The sequence below is a fragment of the Eubalaena glacialis genome, chromosome X, assembly GCF_028564815.1.
Source record: "Eubalaena glacialis isolate mEubGla1 chromosome X, mEubGla1.1.hap2.+ XY, whole genome shotgun sequence".
NCBI lineage: Eukaryota > Metazoa > Chordata > Mammalia > Artiodactyla > Balaenidae > Eubalaena > Eubalaena glacialis.
The window spans coordinates 68,094,336-68,112,584 of NC_083736.1; the positions used below are offsets into that span (position 1 = coordinate 68,094,336).

The 18,249-nt window shown below is 36.5% G+C and overlaps 1 protein-coding gene across 1 annotated transcript; it reads left to right on the forward strand.

Annotated features, from left to right (window-relative positions):
* Positions 1-566: 566 nt before the first annotated feature.
* ZCCHC13 (zinc finger CCHC-type containing 13) lies at positions 567-1,073 on the forward strand. Its single transcript, XM_061179072.1, is given in 3 exon segments — positions 567-968; positions 970-1,018; positions 1,021-1,073. Coding segments are annotated over 3 exon segments (504 nt in total).
* Positions 1,074-18,249: the final 17,176 nt, after the last annotated feature.

Below are 18,249 nucleotides of genomic sequence, written 5' to 3' on the forward strand. Positions count from 1 at the left end.
CATTTTACAGATTTTTTTTCTATCTTATGTATCTCATATCTTTATGGACGTTTGTATTTTATTTTTTAACCCACCCCCCCAAATGGGTTACTCTAATTTGTTGAATTTCTTTCATTTACTGGATTAGATACATCTCACACATATCTTTCCTATGTCCAAAGCGAATATATAAAAACTGGTCATCTACTAGACCACAAAGAAGGCCTAAGCCTTAATTATAAGAAATCCTACAAGGCACGTTTTCTGCACAAGAACGGATTCAAACTCAAACTTAACGACCCAAGAAGTGTTTATTTAACACACAAAAACAAAAATAAACAAACAAAAAACGGAAAACGCCCCTGCGATGGGCTTTGGGCTTCAAGGACAGGAGGAAAGTCAGGCGGGAAGGAGCTGACTGCTAGAACGCCTGTGACACAAGAATGGGGCCGTGCGCAAACCCTGTGTGACGTCGCTGAGGCCCCTCGAGAAAAACAGCCACTTCTGTCTAAACCTCCGTAAGGGGAGTTTTGTCGGGGCTTCCGGGGCAGCAGTGGGACCGCTCACCTGAAGATCTCACTGCAGCCATGAACAGTAAGGCATGCTTCAAGTGTGGACACTCTGGCCCTAAAGGAGGAGGAGCGCGAGGGCGCGGAGCTAGAGGTGGTGGCCGAGGTGCTCAGTGCAGTTCTGCCACCCTACCTGTCATCTGTTACTGCTGCAGTGAGCCTGGTCATCATGCTAAGAACTCTAACCTTCTCGATGACATCTGCTACAACTGTGGGACAAGTGGCCACATCGCCGAAGACTGTGTTAAGCCTAAGCAAGAGAGACAGCAGTGCTGTTACACCTGTGGCAGACCAGGGCATCTGGTCCGTGATTGTGACCATCAGGAGGGGCAGAAGTGCTACTCTTGTGGCGAATATGGCCACATTCAGAAACACTGCGCCCGAGTCAAGTGCTACCGTTGTGGCGAGACCAGCCACATGGCCTTCAACTGCCATCAACTGCAGCAAGAGGAGCGAGGTCAACTGCTACCGTTGGGCGAACTTGGACATCTAGCCCGGGAATGCCCCATTGAGGCTACCGCTTAACTTTTCCCTTTGTTCCCCACCACCCCTACTCCTTTTGCTGCGTGATAATTGTGTTATTTTCTCTGAAACCTCTTCTCTGACCAAAGGTTGATAGACTGAGGCTACTCTCAGGCCAGTGAGCTTTAATTACAAAGGTAAAAGAGGAAAGGGCTGGGAAAAAAATCTCAGAAAAAGTTATTCACTTGTAGATGTCTTATAATTAATGTGTTTCTGCACCACTGATAACTCCGGTCATTGAACATCCTGAGCATTAAGCAGTTTCTAGATTCTTTGGAGGCATTTTGATTTAACATTTAATTAAGAGCTACTGTGTGCCAGCCACTGCCAGAAAAGCTGGAGAAATATCTGTGAACAAATCAGACCAAGTTTGCAAACACAAGCCTAGAATCTATTAACAAGTAAAATAGTGTGTCAGATAAAGATAAATTGCTATAGAGAAAAAAAAGAACACCAGGTAAAAGAATAGAGAATGTGTGTGGGGGGGACCTATGTTTCTGTCTTAGATACACAAGGCACCCTGAGTAGGAGACATCTCCTCAGAGATTCATTGCACAAATAAAGCTGATTCTAGAAATGTCTGTGACTTTGCCAAAGTAACTTTATTATATATCGATTGCTTTGATTTATTTGACCTCATTACCTCTTAAATAACATTGAAAGACATCTCTATCTGGTCTTACAGAGAGTGTATAGTTTATGAAAATAAAACGGAAAAATATGTATAACGTGTATAAGTAGCTTTGACAGAGAGCAATGAGAAAACAACCAAACAAAAAACCCTTAGCAGCAAATTGTGGACATAAAGATATTGGTGATAAAGTTTGGACTTACATATTTTAAAAAATCTAAGAAAACAGGTATAAACATTAAGATTAAACATAGATAGGGGCTTTTGTAATTTCAAAAACACACATTTTCACAGGTATGAAAATTATATTTATGTCTAGGAATTTCCGAAAAATGTGTTTTCCCAGATATGAATACATTCAATTTCATATGCTGTGACCCATTTTAAAAAATCAGATCTGAAAAACAACTGAAGTTCTATAAAATAGAAAAGGCAATTTAAATTCTAAATTCTAAATAAAACCTGGGTTGGGGAGAGGTAACTGCTGTGTCAAGAGAAAATTGAAGTTGTAATGAAAAATGATTTACAAAATAACAGTAATGACAATACTACATATCAAACCTAGGATGTGATAGAATTTATAGCAGAAAAGATAGTGTAGAGGGTATAGTTTTTGATCCATAAACTCAAACCCGGTAAAAGAAATGTAACTTTTTATAACTGAAGACGCATTCTTTTATGAACCTCCATAAGACTTGATGTGTGACCCTTCATCCCCATCTGAAAGACCCTTTCAATTCAGCTGCGTTTCAACTTCTGTGACCCTCTTGGGCTCCTAGAAATTGATTCTGTCACTCTGTGCTATCTCAACAAGATAAACTCAGCCACACTCCCAGCCCCTAAACGGGGCAATCTCAGTCCAGTCTGCCAAGACACAGCTGGAAACTCCTATATCACACTGAGCCAAACAAATTCTTGAGTCTCATCATAGTGCTGAACTCTATTTAGGAAAGGAGAACCACAGGAATCTGCTTTTGAATCCCCCCAAACCATCTGGCATTTCATTTCCCATGCCCTCAGGAGTTTGGCCCAGAGTTGGAGGGGGAAAAGAGGCTATGTCCCTTTATTAAGGACACACACAGCATTGAAGTCCTCTTTACATTCCCTTTAGGCATTTTTTCTAGTCTAGAGGAAAGGAAGTCTTATTTTGACTCACCTGTACCCTGTGCCAGAAGTTACAAAATGGTAGCCCTCTTACTGAATCAGGTCCACAATATGTTTAGTTTGACCTGAACATTGTTTAACAACATTCATTAATTAGGTGCCAACATTTAAAAATTGGAACATTTCCAATGGAAATTCTTTTTCTTCTTTCTGGAATAAAACGAAAGATCAGGAAACAATAGGCACCAATTTCTGTGTGGAAACTTTCAGCTGGAGGTGAGTAGTACTTTCTCCCTAGACAAGTCAAAAGTTCCCTCTTTAACTTAAAAGAAAATGAGGAAGGAATTTAAACATTTTACTACAAAAAAATCAACTAAACACAAAAGAAGACAGTAATGCAGGGAGATGAGGGACAAAGCTATAAGGCATACAGAAAACAAATTGCAAAATGACAGAAGTCCTTCCTTATCAGTAATTACTTCAACTGTAAATGGATTAGATTCTCCAATGAAAAGACAGATATTGAAAGAATGGATAAAAACACATGATCCAACTGTAAATTGCCTTTTCTATAAGAGACTCATTTTAGGTCCAAAACCACAAATACATTGAAAGCAAAAGGATGGGGAAAAAAATTCCACGCAAATTGTAACCAAAAGAGAGCATAGGTGGCTATACTAATATCAGCCAAAATAGACTTTAAATCAAAAAAGTTTACGAGAGTCAAAGAAGGACATTATGTATTAATAAAAGGTTCAATAGTTATACCTTATTGGCCAGGATATGGAGAGATGAGAACCCCATACACTGCTATTGGAAGCAGAAAATTTGTATAACATTTCTGGAAGGCAATTTGGCATTACAGATCAAAAACCTTTAAAAAGTCCTTATCCTTTGAAATAGAAATTAAACTTCTAGAAATTTAGGAGACTGATCATGGATATATACTCAAATATATATTAAAAATAGTGTTCACCTCAACATTATTGCAGTGATACATAAGAAACATTTATCTTCAAAGGGTAGGGAATTTAAAATATGACACATGTATAAGATAAAATACCTTGCTGCCACTAAAAATCGTATTATAGCAGAATGTTTATCGACACAGAGAAATGATCAGGCTACCAAATAATACATACAGTGTAACATAGGTAGTTCTTCCTATTGTAAAAGCTCTGAGCACATTGTACTTTCTAAAGCAAGAGTAAACACCAAAAATAAATTTAAAAATTTAAACTCTCTAGCTATTTTAAAATTTATAAATCATTTACTAAATAACTGTAGGTTCCAAAAGGTAATTACAATTACAATTGCCAGCAATTTAGAAGATGGAAACAAAATTTATGGACTCCAGTCAAAAATAGTATTCAGAAGCCAAATATTTTATTACATTATAATTCAGGAAGATTTTTTAAAAAACTTAGACAAAGCTGCAGAAATTAGAGAAATGAAAAACAAGATTAAAACCAAAAAGTTCAAAAAACAAGTGAATTAGACAAAACAATTGATAAACAAAAAAATCAGTGTCTTTGAACAAAATAAATATATTTAAAATAGAAAAACCTGAGGCACGTGTACTTTTTTAAAGGGAAGGAATGCATAAATCTACAAATTAAGAATGTGAAAATGTATTTAGGGAAAAAAAGACAGAGCCAGAGAGGTAGTTTATCATAATTGTAAAAGAGCATAGACTTTGGAATTATACAGACCTGAATTAAGTCCTTGCTCTACTCTGTGACCTTAGGCAAGTCTCAATCCCTGTGAGACTATATTCTTATCTGTAAAATAAATAACACCTCAAAGGGTCATTTTAAGAGTTACTTGAGATTTTATATGTCAAATGCTTGGCACAATGTCTGGTACATGGTAAAAATTCAACACACAAAAGCTGCTATTATATGTAGCAGACAGCTTTTAAAATTATAAGAGAGCAGTGATTATAATTTTACTCTTAATGCACTTTAATATCAATGAATATACATTACTAAAAATGGCAAATTATGCAAATAGTGTATTACTACTAAGTTGATTATTGCCACTATTAAAATGATATAGCTCAGATGGTTTTAGGGTTATTTCATAAGAAAAAAATCATTACCAGCAAATTATTGACTATTCCAGAGCATAAGAGAGACAGCACACTAATTTTCTATAAAGCTAGTATATCTATAAAGCTAGCATAGAAAATTTTAGCAAATGCTAGTAGAAAAATTTTTAAAACTCTGCAGACTAATCTTATTTATGAATACTAGTACAAAAATCCTAAATAAAATTACTAGAGTACAAGTTAGAAATTTCTTAGTTATAAGTGGCATACAATTCTATAATACTAAAACCTGGCTTAAGCAGAAGGGGGATTCAGGGTTGCATGTAATGAAGTAGGGGTAGGTGAGGCTTCGGGCACGACTAAAAACAGAAATTCAAACTGTCAGGATCAGTTTTTCTGTCTCTCCATCTCTCAGTTATACTCCTGCATTGAGTAAAAGCTGGATAGGTAATTCAAACCAAGCTGCTTACTATAGACAACTTTAAAAGCTGGTCAAAATATAAAGCACCGTCACTGTAAAAGTATCACAGAGCTAACAAGATAGTGAGGAACTGCTGGAATGAAATTCTGTGAAAAGACAGGAATCCTGAAAAGTGGAGGTGGACCTATCAATTAGGTTTACCTCTGTTCTGCTTACATTTGCCAAAGCAAAGAGGTACCTAAGATGCTGGACTGTGACTTTTGAGGTTGGGGGACAAACGGGACAAATGTTGGAGTTCAGGGCACACTGAGGATGAGAACTCTGGTAAACTATAGCCCATTTGTTTTGCCAGGAAGGCAGAAACCACTTCACGTATTTACAACAGGAGGAACATATTCCAGGGAACTGGCACACTGGTGACGGAGGATCTGAAATCCAAATGGGATACCATAGATTAATAAGAGCAAGATGCCACAATCTTTTCTGGGTTGGAGATACAGAAGTAAGAGGCAATGTCACTGGAGCTCAGGGGTCACCTAGTGGAAGCTAGAACTGTAGCAGGCCTGTCCAGTTGGAGCCACAGAGAAAATGGAGCCACTGCCAGAGAAGCTGCCCAAAGCAGAGAGAAATGCCCTGGCCTCTTTCTTCCTCCCAACCATGGAGGCTTTTTTCCAAGAGGCTGGGAGCCAGGGAAGGTAGAAGAAAAGTTTTGAAGGCAAACATGGCCAGGAGAGCACAGACCCCAAAAGCTGCACCCCAGGGATGAGAATGAACCAGAACTAAAGCATCCCCTTCCATTATAGCTTATTAAACTACTGTTCCATTTTAAATGCAGATGACTCAAGGCATCAAGTCACTATATTCACAGCAGAATACAAGTTAGAACATCTGGAACTATGTTAGAAGATGTAGCTTTGTGATTGATAAGATGACTGGCCCAGTATCACACATTTTCCCCACCTTTGCTCCTGACTGTATATTCATAAAGCCGTGTATTTACCATGTTGCATCTTAGATATCCATAGAAAAAATTTCTCAGGGTTTTTTAAAGTTACAATAAAAAACACACAACATAGGGACTTCCCTGGTGGCACAGTGGTTAAGAATCCGCCTGCCAATGCAGGGGACATGGGTTCGATCCCTGGTTCGGGAAGATCCCACATGCCACGGAGCAACTAAGCCTGTGTGCCACAACTACTGAGCCTGCACTTTAGACCCCGCAAGCCACAGCTACTGAGCCCGCATGCCGCAACTACTGAGCCCGTGTGTTGCAACTACTGAAGCCTGCGCGCCTAGAGCCCGAGCACCACAACAAGAGAAGCCACTGCAATGAGAAGCCCACGCACTGCAACGAAGTGTAGCCCCCACTCGCCACAACTAGAGAAAGCCCGTGCACAGGAACAAAGACCCAACACAGCCAAAAATAAATAAAATTTAAAAAAAACACACAACATAAAATTTACCATCTTAACCATTTTAACGGTATATTTTAACTGTATAGTTCAGTAATGTTAAGTATATTCACTTTGTTGTACAACAGATCTTCAGAACTTTTTCATCTTACAAAACTGAAACTCCATACCCCTTAAACAAGAACTTTCCATTTCCCCCCTCCCCTCAGTCCCTAGTGACCACCATTTTACTTTCTGTTTCTGTGAATTCTCCAGAGATTTTATGTGCGCACACGTGTGCACACACATAAATGCAGACATTAAATCAAATATGATAAGATGTTAACATTTGTTGAATCCACATGGTGTAAATACAGAGTACATTGTACTATTTTTTTCAACTTTCTTCTGTGAAATTTTTCATAATAAAAAGATAAATAAAAAGTTATTAAATGATTAGGCAAAACAGAAATAGTAAATAAAAATAGACATTTTCAGGCAAACAAAAACTGAAAGATTTTGCCACCAGATGTTCTGGAAGAGGGAAAACGATACCAGATAATAGGTCAACTATACAGGAAGTAATGAAGAGCAGTGTAAATGATGTATGCTGTTGTGGAAATAATAATGTCACTGATACTAGAGATGAGCATAATGTATTATTTGAGGGTAGAAATGACCCAGTTTTTAATTCAATGAATGCCTAAGATGAAGAAAGTTCTCTACATATGCTGGTGATGAAAAATCTTTGTGCTCTAAAGGTTGTGATTGCCCAGGCTTTTAGGATGAAGATGAAAACTTTTCAATGCTAAAATAAAAGTAAAAGTATCGTATGGCAGCTCCTCAAAAAATTAAAAATATTACCATATGATCCAGCAATTCCACTTTTGGGTATATATCTAAAAGAATCGAAAGTAGGGTCCTGAAGACATATTTGTACATAGCATATATAATTCATAGCTGGGTTATTCACATTAGCCAAGAGGTAGAAGCAACCAAAGTGTCCATTGGCAGATGAATGGATAAACAAAATGTGGCATATACATGCTATGAAATATTATTCAGCCATAAAAAGGAAGGAAATTCTGACACTATAACATGAATGAACCTTAAAGATATTATGGACAAATATTGTATGATTCCACAGTATGAAAAGGCAACCTACAGAATGGGAGAAAATATTTGTAAAGTGTATATCTGATAAGGGGTTAATAAAGTATATAAGGAACTTATACAATTAATTCAATAGCAAAAAGAATAACTTGATTAAAAAATGGGCAAAAGACTTGAATAGACATTTTTCCAAAGAAGATATACAAATGGCTAACAAGTATATGAAAAGGTGCTCAACATCACTAATCATCAGGGAAATGCAAATCAAAACCACAGTGAGATATCATCTCACATCTGTTAGAATGACCAATATAAAAAAGACAAAAGAAAACAAGTGTTGGTGAGAGAATGGAACCCTTGTACACTGTTGGAAATGTAAATTGGTACAGCTGTTATAGATACTCTGTGGAGTTTCCTTAAAAAATTAAAAATAGAACTACTATATGATCAAGAAATCCCACTTCTGGATATATATCCAAGGGAAATAGAAACAGGATCTCAAAGAGATATCTGCACCCCCATGTCCATTGCAGCATTATACACAATAGCCAATTTATGGAAACAGCCTATATATAAAATGGAATATTATTCAGCCATGAAAAAGAAGGAAATCCTGCTGTTTGGGTCAACAAGGATGAACCTGGAAGGCATTATGCTAAGTGAGAAAAGCCAGATAGAGAAAGACAAATACTGGATGGTATCACCCAAATGTGAAATCTAAAAAAAAGAAAAGAAAAGCTGAGCTAATAGAAATAGAGAGTAGAATATCTGTTACCAGGGGCTAGGAGGTGGGGGATAGGGGAAGATGTTGGACAAAGTGTACAAACATTTGGTCATAAGATGGGTAAGTTCTGAGGATCTAACATACAGCATGGTAACTATAGTTAATACTACTGCATTGTATACTTGAATTTGCTAAGAGAGTAGATCTTAAGCATTCTTACACACAAAAAAGGTAACTGTGAGGTGATGTGTTAATAACTTGATTGTGGCAATCATTTCACAATGTGTGTATATATTAAATCACCAAGTTGTATACTTTAAATATATATAATTTTATTTGTCCATTATACCTCAATAAAGCTGGGAAAAATGGTTAAGATAGTAAATATTATTTTATATGCATACTACCACACTTAAAAATAAATAATAATAAAAGTAATGCTTCTAGTTGTATCTCTAGTAGTGAGTAAATATTGATTTGTTATTATTACTTAAACTATACATATTAAAAATATGTTTTATGTATGATATACTTCATGATAACAATTTTCAGAAAACTAATAATTTATAAAGATGCCAATTTCCCCTAATTTATAAATTTAACAGGATCCAAACAAATATAACCACATGGTTTCTTTATTTGATTGTTTTTTGAAGTAGACAACCTGATTCCTTAGTTCATATGGGAAAATATACATGTAAAAAGACACAGAAAATCTCTGAAAAAGAAAAGCAACTAGGAGGAAATTTTTGCTCAGTGTTTTTAATGTTAAATGGTGTTGGACTTTGTCAAATGGTTTTACGCATCAATTGAGATAATCATGTGGTTTTTTCCCTTTAATTATCTTAATATAAATTATATTAATTTGTTTTTGTGTGTTGAACCACTCTTGCATTTCTGGGATATTTCCTACTTGGTCATAGGTATAATCATTTTAATACACTACTAGATTAGTTTGCTGTTATTTTGCTGAGGATTTTTGGATCTATATTTGTATGGGATGTTGATCTGTTGTTTTTGTTTCTCGTGATATTTTTGTCTGGCTTTAGTATTGGGATAATGCTAGCCTCATAGAATGAGTTCCAAAATGTTCCTTCCTCTTCCATTTTTGGAAAGATTTGAAAAGGATTGGAGTTAATTCTGCTTTAAATGTTTGGTAGGATTCACTAGTGCAGCCATCTGGTCCTGGACTTTTCTCTGTTGGGAGGTTTTTATTACAAATTCTATCTCTTTATTGTTATAGGACTGTTCAGATATTCCATGCTCTTGAGTCAGTATCTATAGTTTGTGTGTTTCTAGGAATTTGTCTATTTCATCTAAGTTATCTATTTTGTTGGCATACAATTGTTCATAGTATTCCCTTATAATTCTTTTTATTTCTGTAATGTCAATACTAATGTCTCCACTTTCATTTCTGATTTTTTAGTAATCTGAGTATGCTTTCATTTTTCATAGTCAGTCTAGCTAATATTTTGTCAATTTTATTGATTTTTTTTCAAAAAAACAACTTCAATGTCTGTTGATTTTCTCCATTCTCTCTTTCATTTATCTCTACTCTAATCTTTATTATTACCTTCCTTCTGCTATCTTTGGGTTTAGTTTTCTATTCTTATTCTAGTTCCTTAAAATCAAGTAATGAATTTGAGACCTTTCTTCCTTTTTAACATAGGCATTCACAGCTATAAAATTTCCCCTGAGCACTACTTTCACTAAATCTCATAAGTTTTGCTGTGGTTTTTTATTCAGCAAAGTATTTTCTAATTTCTTCTTTGAATCCTTGATTGTTTAAGAGTGTGATGTTAATTTCCACATAGTTGTGAATTTCCAATTTTATTTCTGTTATTGATTTCTAGTTTCATACTATTGTGGATAGAGAAGATATTTTGAATGATCTCAATCTTTTTAAATTTATAAGACTTGTTTTGTGGCCTAACATGTCTATCCTGGAAAATGTCCCATGTACACTTGGGAAGAATGTGTATTCTGGTGTTGCTGGGAACAATGTTCTGTATATTTTTTTAGGTCTAGTTGGTTTAAATTTATTTATTTATTTATTTATGGCTGTGTTGGGTCTTGGTTGCTGCGTGTGGGCTTTCTCTAGTTGTGATGAGCAGGGGCTACTCTTCGTTGCGGTGCGGGGGCTTCTCATTGCGGTGGCTTCTCTTGTTGCGGAGCACGGGCTCTAGGCACACAGGCTTCAGTAGTTGTGGCACACGGGCTCAGCAGTTGTGGCGCACAGGCTTAGTTGCTCTGCGGCATGTGGGATCTTCCCGGACCAGGGCTCGAACCCGTGTCCCCTGCATTGGCAGTCGGATTCTTAACCACCGCACCACCAGGGAAGTCCAGGTCTAGTTGGTTTAAAGTGTTGTTAAAGTCCTCTGTATCTTTATAATTTATCAGTTGGTCCAGCCATTATTAAGAGTGAATTATTGACTTCTCCAACTATTTTTGTAGAAAAGTCTATTTCTCCTTTTAAGTCTGTCAATTTTTGCTTTGTGTTTTTTCGGGGGGGCTTTGTTATTTGGTGTATATATGTTTATCATTGTTATATCTTCTCAATAAATTGACTATTTTATCAATATATAATGACTCTTTTTGTCTCGTAATTTTTTTTCTTAAAGCCTACTTTGTTTCATATTCCCAAACTGAAACTCTACCCATTAAACAATAACTCCCCATTCCCCCTTTCCTCAGCTCCTGGTAACAATTATTTTACTTTCTGTCTCTATGAATTTAATTTTTCTAGGTACATCACATAAGTGAAATCAGACAGTATTTGTCCTTTCGTGTCTGGATTATTTCACTTAGCATAATATAGTCAAGGTTTATCCATGATGCAGTGTGTATCAGAATTTCATTCCTTTTTAGAAAATTTTTTATTGAAGTATAGTTGATTTACAATGTTGTGCCAATCTCTACTGTACAGAAAAGTGACTCAGTTATACACATTCATACATTCTTTTTAAAAATTTATTTATTTTAGTTATTTTTGGCTGCATTGGGTCTTCATTGCTGTATGCGGGCTTTCTCTAGTTGCGGCGAACAGAAGCTACTCTTCATCATGGTGCGCAGGCTTCTCATTGCAGTGGACTCTCTTGTTGCAGAGAACAGGTTCTAGGTGCGTGGGCTTCAGTAGTTGCGGCACGGGGACTCAGTAGTTGTGGCTCGTGGGCTCTAGAGCACAGGCTCAGTAGTTGTGGCACACAGGCTTAGTTGCTCCACGGCGTGTGGGATCTTCCCAGACCAGGGATCGAATCTGTGTCCCCTGCATTGGCAGGCGGATTCTTAAATACTGCTCCACCAGGGAAGCCCCCATACATTCTTTTTTAAAATATTCTTTTCCATTATGGTTTATCACAGGATAGTGAATATAGTTCCCTGTGTTATACATTAAGACCTTGCTGTTTATCCATTCTAAATGTAATACTCCGCATCTACCAACCCCAAACTCCCAGTCCATCCCTCTCCCTCCCCCTGCCCCTTGGCAACCACAAGTCAGTTCTCTATGTCTATGAGTCTGTTTCTGTTTTGTAGATATGTTCATTTGTGCCATATTTTAGATTCCATATATAAGTGATATCATCCAGTATCTGTCTCTTTCTGACTTACTTAGTATGATAATCTCCAGTTGCATCCATGTTGCTGCAAATGGCATTATTTTGTTCTTTTTTATGGCTGAGTAGTATTCCATTGTATATATGTACCACATCTTCTTTATTCATTCATCTGTTGATGGACATTTAGGTTGTTTCCATGTTTTGGCTATTTTGAACAGTGCTGCTATGAACATAGGGGTGCATGTATCTTTTTGAATTATAGTTTTGTCTGGGTATATTGTCAGGAGTGGGATTGCTGGATCATATGGTAATTCTCTTTTTAGCTTTCTGAGGAACCTCCATACTGTTTTCTGTAGTGGCTGTATCAATTTACATTCCCACCAACAGTGCAGGAGGGTTCCCTTTTCTCCACACCCTCTCCAGCATTTGTTATTTGTAGACTTTTTAATGATGGCCATTCTGACAGGTGTGAGGTGGTACGTCATTGTAGTTTTGATTTGCATTTCTCTAATAATTAGTGATGTTGAGCATCTTTTCATGTGCTTACTGGCCATTTGTAAGAATTTCATTCCTTTTTAAGGCTGACTATTATTTCATCATATATACATACCACATTTTTGTTTATCTATTGATTGTTCAATGGAAATTTGAGCTGTTTCCACCTTTTGGCTATTGTGAATAATGCTGCTATGAACATTGGTATACAAATGTCTGAATCTCTGCTTTCAATCTTTTTGGATTTGTACCTAGAAGTGGAACTGCTGGATCATATGGTCATTCTATATTCGATTTTCTTAGGAACTGGCATACTATTATATTTTCCTGCACCACTTTACATTCCCACCAGCAATACACAAGGATTCCAATTTCTCCACCTCCTCACTGACACTTGTTAATTTCTGTTTTTATTTATTATTATAAAACAATATCCATCTTAATTGTTATGAAGTGGTATCTCATTGTGGTTTTGATTTGCTCTTCTCTAATGATTAGTGATGTTGAGTATGTTTTCATTTGTTTATTTGGCCATTAGTATATCTTCTTTAGAGGAATGTCTAATCAAGTAATTTGCCCTATGCATTTGTCTTTTAAAGGATATAGGGAAAAAAAGACAAGGTTCAAGCCAAAAATACAATGCTGACTCTTATTTTTACTTATATCATACCTTTACCAGTGTTCTTTATCTCTTTGTATGGTCTTAGGTTACTATCTTTTTTTTTTTTTTTTCAGACTGTATGACTCCCTTTAGCATTTCTCATAGTGCAGGTGTGCTAGTGACAATTCTCTCAGCTTTTGTTTATCATGGAATGTCTATTTTCTTTTTCATTTTTTAAGGATAGTTTGCTGGATATAGAATCCTTGGTGGGCATTTTTTCCTTCAGCATTTTAAATATGTTCTCTCACTGCCTTCTGGCTTCCATGGTTTCTGATGAAAAATCAGTGGTTAGTCTCATTGAGGATCCCTTGTACATGCTGAGTCACTTCTCTTTTGCTGTTTTCAGTATTCTCTTTGTCTTTGTCTTTCAACAGTTTGATTATAATTTGTCTCAGTGTGAGTCTCTTTGAATTTATCCAATTTGGGTTTCTTTGAGATTCTTGGATGTCATCTAATTTGCAAGTTTACAGCCATTTTTTCTTCAAATATTCTCTCTCCCCTTTTACTTTCTCCACTCCTTCTGGTACTCCTATTATGCATATTTTACTATGTTTCATGGTGTTCCACTGGTCTCTTAGACTGCATTTATTTTTTGTTTATTCTTTTTTCTTTCTGCTTTTCAGACTTATAATTTCAATTGTCCTACCTTCAAGTTTGATGAGTTTTCTTCCACCTGCTCAAATCTGCTTTTAAATCTTCTAGTGAATTTTTCATTTTAGTTATTGTACTTTTTAGCTCCAGATCTCTATTTGGTTTATTTTTATAATTTCAGTCTCTTTATTGATATTCTCTATCTGGTGACACTTAATTCCCCTGGGTTTCTCTAGTTCTTTGTTTATGGTTTCCTTTAGCTATTTGAGCATATATAAATTAATTTAGAATCTTTGTCTAGTAAGTCCAATGTATGTACTTCCTCAGTGATAGTGCTGTTAATTTCTTTTTTTTTTCCCCTATGAATGTGACCTACTTCATTGTTTCTTTCCATGACTTGTAATTTTTTTGGTGTTGAATACTGGATATTTTGAATATTATAATGTGGTAATTTTGGAAATCAAAATATTTCCCTCCTCAGGATTTGTTTCCTGCTTCCTGTATATTCTTTGTTGAGTGTGCTCTCTGAAGTCTCTGTTCTGTTAGCTTGTGGTCAGCTAGTGATTTGACAGAGATGTCCTTAAACTCTCGGAGTTGAAAGAAAGAAAGTAAAAGGAGAAAAGAAAAAAATCTATCCTGGTCTTTACAGATTGTTTCTGTGTTAGGACCCTCCTTTAATGCTTAGCCAGTCCATTTACAACTCTGGCTTAGTCTTTACTTCCCCCTTTCAGTGAGCCTAAATTTCAGCAGGAAGTAAATGCTCAGGGCTTTCTCAGGTTTTTTCTGAGATGTGACCAGCCCTGGGTATGTGTACGGCTTTCCATCTTCCCCATGATATGTGGGTGCTTTTGAAAGCCCCTATTTCCCAAAGTTGTTCTCTCCCCAGCTTTTCCTCCCAGGCTTTTAGCATTCCTATTGTCTGATGGGACTGTACTCTTTTGCCACAGATAACAACAACTTGTTCACTTACCTTTCAATATTTTCCAGGAATGACCTCCATTTAGCCACTTTTCCAACCTGAGAGTGTTCCGAGTTAGGTGAAATAAAGGCAAATGCCATGCATCAGTCCTTCAGAATACCTCCAACAGGTCAAATGAGACAAACACAATTCTTTAGAAACAAAGTCTGCTCTGTTCCTTCCAGAATCAGGTACACACAACAGGAACACAGGCTGTCATCATTAAGACAGCCACTGCACCTGGGAGGAGTTTGGGGCAAGGCTAAGTTAAAACTCTATAAAGTTCTCCTATCATGTTAAAGTGGACTTTTTCCTGATTCATCATTCAGTTGGTTACTATAATCCTTTGACTGTTTTCCAGAGTTCTGACAAAGTTGATTCAGACAGTTTTGCTCAGTTTTCGTTTTGAGGATTCCAAGAAGTGATAGGCACTTGAAGCCTCCTACTTTTCCATTTTCTCTAACACCTGAAATTCTTAATAATTTTTGAACAATGAACCTACCATTTTCCTTTTGCACTGGGCCCTGCAAATTATGTAGCCAGCCTTGACCCTAAAACATGCTAACCATTTTTATAATTTTTCTGCCTCTGATACCTGTCACTCTAGAGCATTCCTATAAGTAAGTCCATGCAGGCATCTTTCCCTGGTGTTGGGTTAGTACTCAACTGAGAATCATCACAACTATGACAATGAATGCCCTCAGTAATGGTGTGGATAATATCAACAATATTTGTTCTCATGTTCAAGATAAGTTTTTGGAATTTCTAAGGTGTCTTCTGAAACTAAGGAGTAACACTCAACTGAATTTGCTAAATCCAACTAGGATCCTGGCCATCCCCTCAAGGAATGAGGATTTTTAATTTAATGCTGTTATATGAGTTTATAGATCAGCTTTCATAGGTCTCTGTCACCAGCAACTTCCCAGGGAACTATTTTATGTAATTAATAATCCTGGACACCTCAAACAAAAGAAAGTCTCACCCTCCTGACTGTTCATCAAACCCCACACCACGCATTTCTCTCTCCTTCTCCTCAAAATATGCAAAGGCTCTAATTCTTTGAGTGTCTCCAGCTTTCTTGTTACCTTAGTCACAACCAGTGAGTACCACCACCATCACCAACAACAAATTATAGCATGAGATGGATTAATTTCTACTCCACTTTGTATCAGTTAAGATACTTTCAGCTGAAAACAGAAGACCAACTCAAATGCCTTACATGATGAGGAAAGTTACTATCTCACATATCAAGGGCTTCAGAGATAGGATGGTTTCAGAACTGGTTAAATGAGTGATTTATGACATTATCAAAGACCCAAATTATTTCCATGTTTCTGCTATGTTATTCTTATTCTGTTGGTTTGTCTTCTAAAACTGACTTTCATCATGACCCATAATGACTGCTACCATCATAGGCACAGCATGTAGATGGCAATATCCCAAAGCAGAAAAAGGTCTTTTTCCTCAGTCTTTGTAAGGGCAGAGAAATTGTACCCAGAAGGCACTTTCCTAAGCCAATCACTGGGCAAGGAAATGGAGTTACCATGATTAGTTTAGACTAAGGAAGATTTATTCCTCCTCACTACCACACCCATGGCTGAGAAGGGACCCCACTTCTCCTGAAGCTTATGGCCACTGATAAAATGTACAAAATAGGGGTTATATTACCAAAGAAGAAGGTGTGGAGGGAAGGAATGCCTGTTGAGTAACTATTCTAGTGATTTAGCAGCCACCTGAAATAAAATGAAGGGAAATAGTAGGGAAAGGCCTGAATCTCATTTAAGGGTATTAATATGACCATGATACAAATGAGTTGTACCAAGACTCACAAATTACTGTATACCAGATGAGTCCCCTCAAATTTAACTTTACATTTTAGGATGCAAATAACATCAGCCCAGTAGTATCCCTCAATATAAAACTTGTAAGTTTTTTGTGTGTGTTATGAGGGAGTATGCTAGGCATTATTGCTGTTTATCAAATATTTTCTGCTCTCTGTTTCTCAGGCACAAGGCAAGGTTGAACTTCCCTGCCCCTTGGAGGTAAGACATGGCCACATGACTTGCTTTATCCTATGAAATGTAGGCAAAAGTAACATGCATACCACATCCAATAGGAAACTTCAAGAGCCAGTGTATAATTTGTCCCTCCCTTTCACATTTCTGTGGTAATCACAGAAGCACATGAAGGGATGAAACTTTCATCATCCTGGTTTACTGAGTGTCTACAATGAACAAAATCCTTTGGTGAGCATTTCCTTTGGTAGAGCATGAGCAAGAAATAAACTTTTGTTATACTAAGATACTAAAATTGGGGCTTAAGTATTTGTTACAATAGAATAATCTAGCCTGTCCTGAGTAGTAACAAGGGGATGGAAGCCAACCCCTTCCACATTGTTGAAAGGTTGGCTGGGTCCCAGAGATGAAATGAGGTACATTCTCAAACTGGAAAAAAATCCTACTAGAGAAGATGATGTCTCCTTATTTTCCTTTGCTATGTATGATACTCGCTCCTTAGATCTAAAACTGAAAACCCCTGGCTTTCTTCCAATCTACTACTTACTGAACACAAACAATGGTATGTTGATCAACCTTAGGCTATTTGTTTAGTGTATAATATTCCACTCATAGCCTACTTTCCCCAAGTTTTCTATGCATTGTTGTTAAATCAAGAATGCATAAGGGAAAAATAAATAAATAAATAAATAAATAAAATTTAAAAAAGAATGCATAAGGACTTGAAGACTTGAATATAATGCCCTAAATAAAAACTTTTAAAATATGCTCCCTTAAATGACTAATTCCTCTTGAATGTTCCTGAAAAGGTAAGGAACATGTAATATTATTTAATACTGTTCTAAATTCTATTCATAGATGGAGCAAAACTTACTTCTAGCTCATATCTTACCTTTTAAAATTATTTCACTTATTGTTGATCTTGAGATGTGTGTGTGTGATGATAGTATTGTGATTATGTTTTAAAAGGGGAATCCTTGCTTTCCATACATATGGATACATACCAAAATATTTACAGATAAAATTATAAAATTTTTTGAATTTGCTTCAAAATAACCCAAAGGTTGGAGTGGGGCAGAGGGGATGAGGAGGATGAATAGAGATATAGAAGAAAGAAGATTGGCCATAACTTGATAATTGCTAAAGCTAGGTAATGGGGTTCATCTTGATATTCTCTCTGTGTTTACATATGTTTGATGAATAATCACTAACATCAAAGTTTTCTAAACTCAGTTCTTTGTCAGCCTTTCCTTACCCCCTCCTCCAAGAGCTTCCTGGCTGGGCATATTAGAAACTGCCTCATGCTGGAGTTAATTCATGGAGTATACAGAATGCAACTAAATATAGCTCTGAAGGTGCAGGTGTCAATAATGCACTAATTGGTTCATGCACTAATTGGTTCATGGCGTATACAGAATGCAACTAAATATAGCTCTGAAGGTGCAGGTGTCAAAATGAACCAAAATAC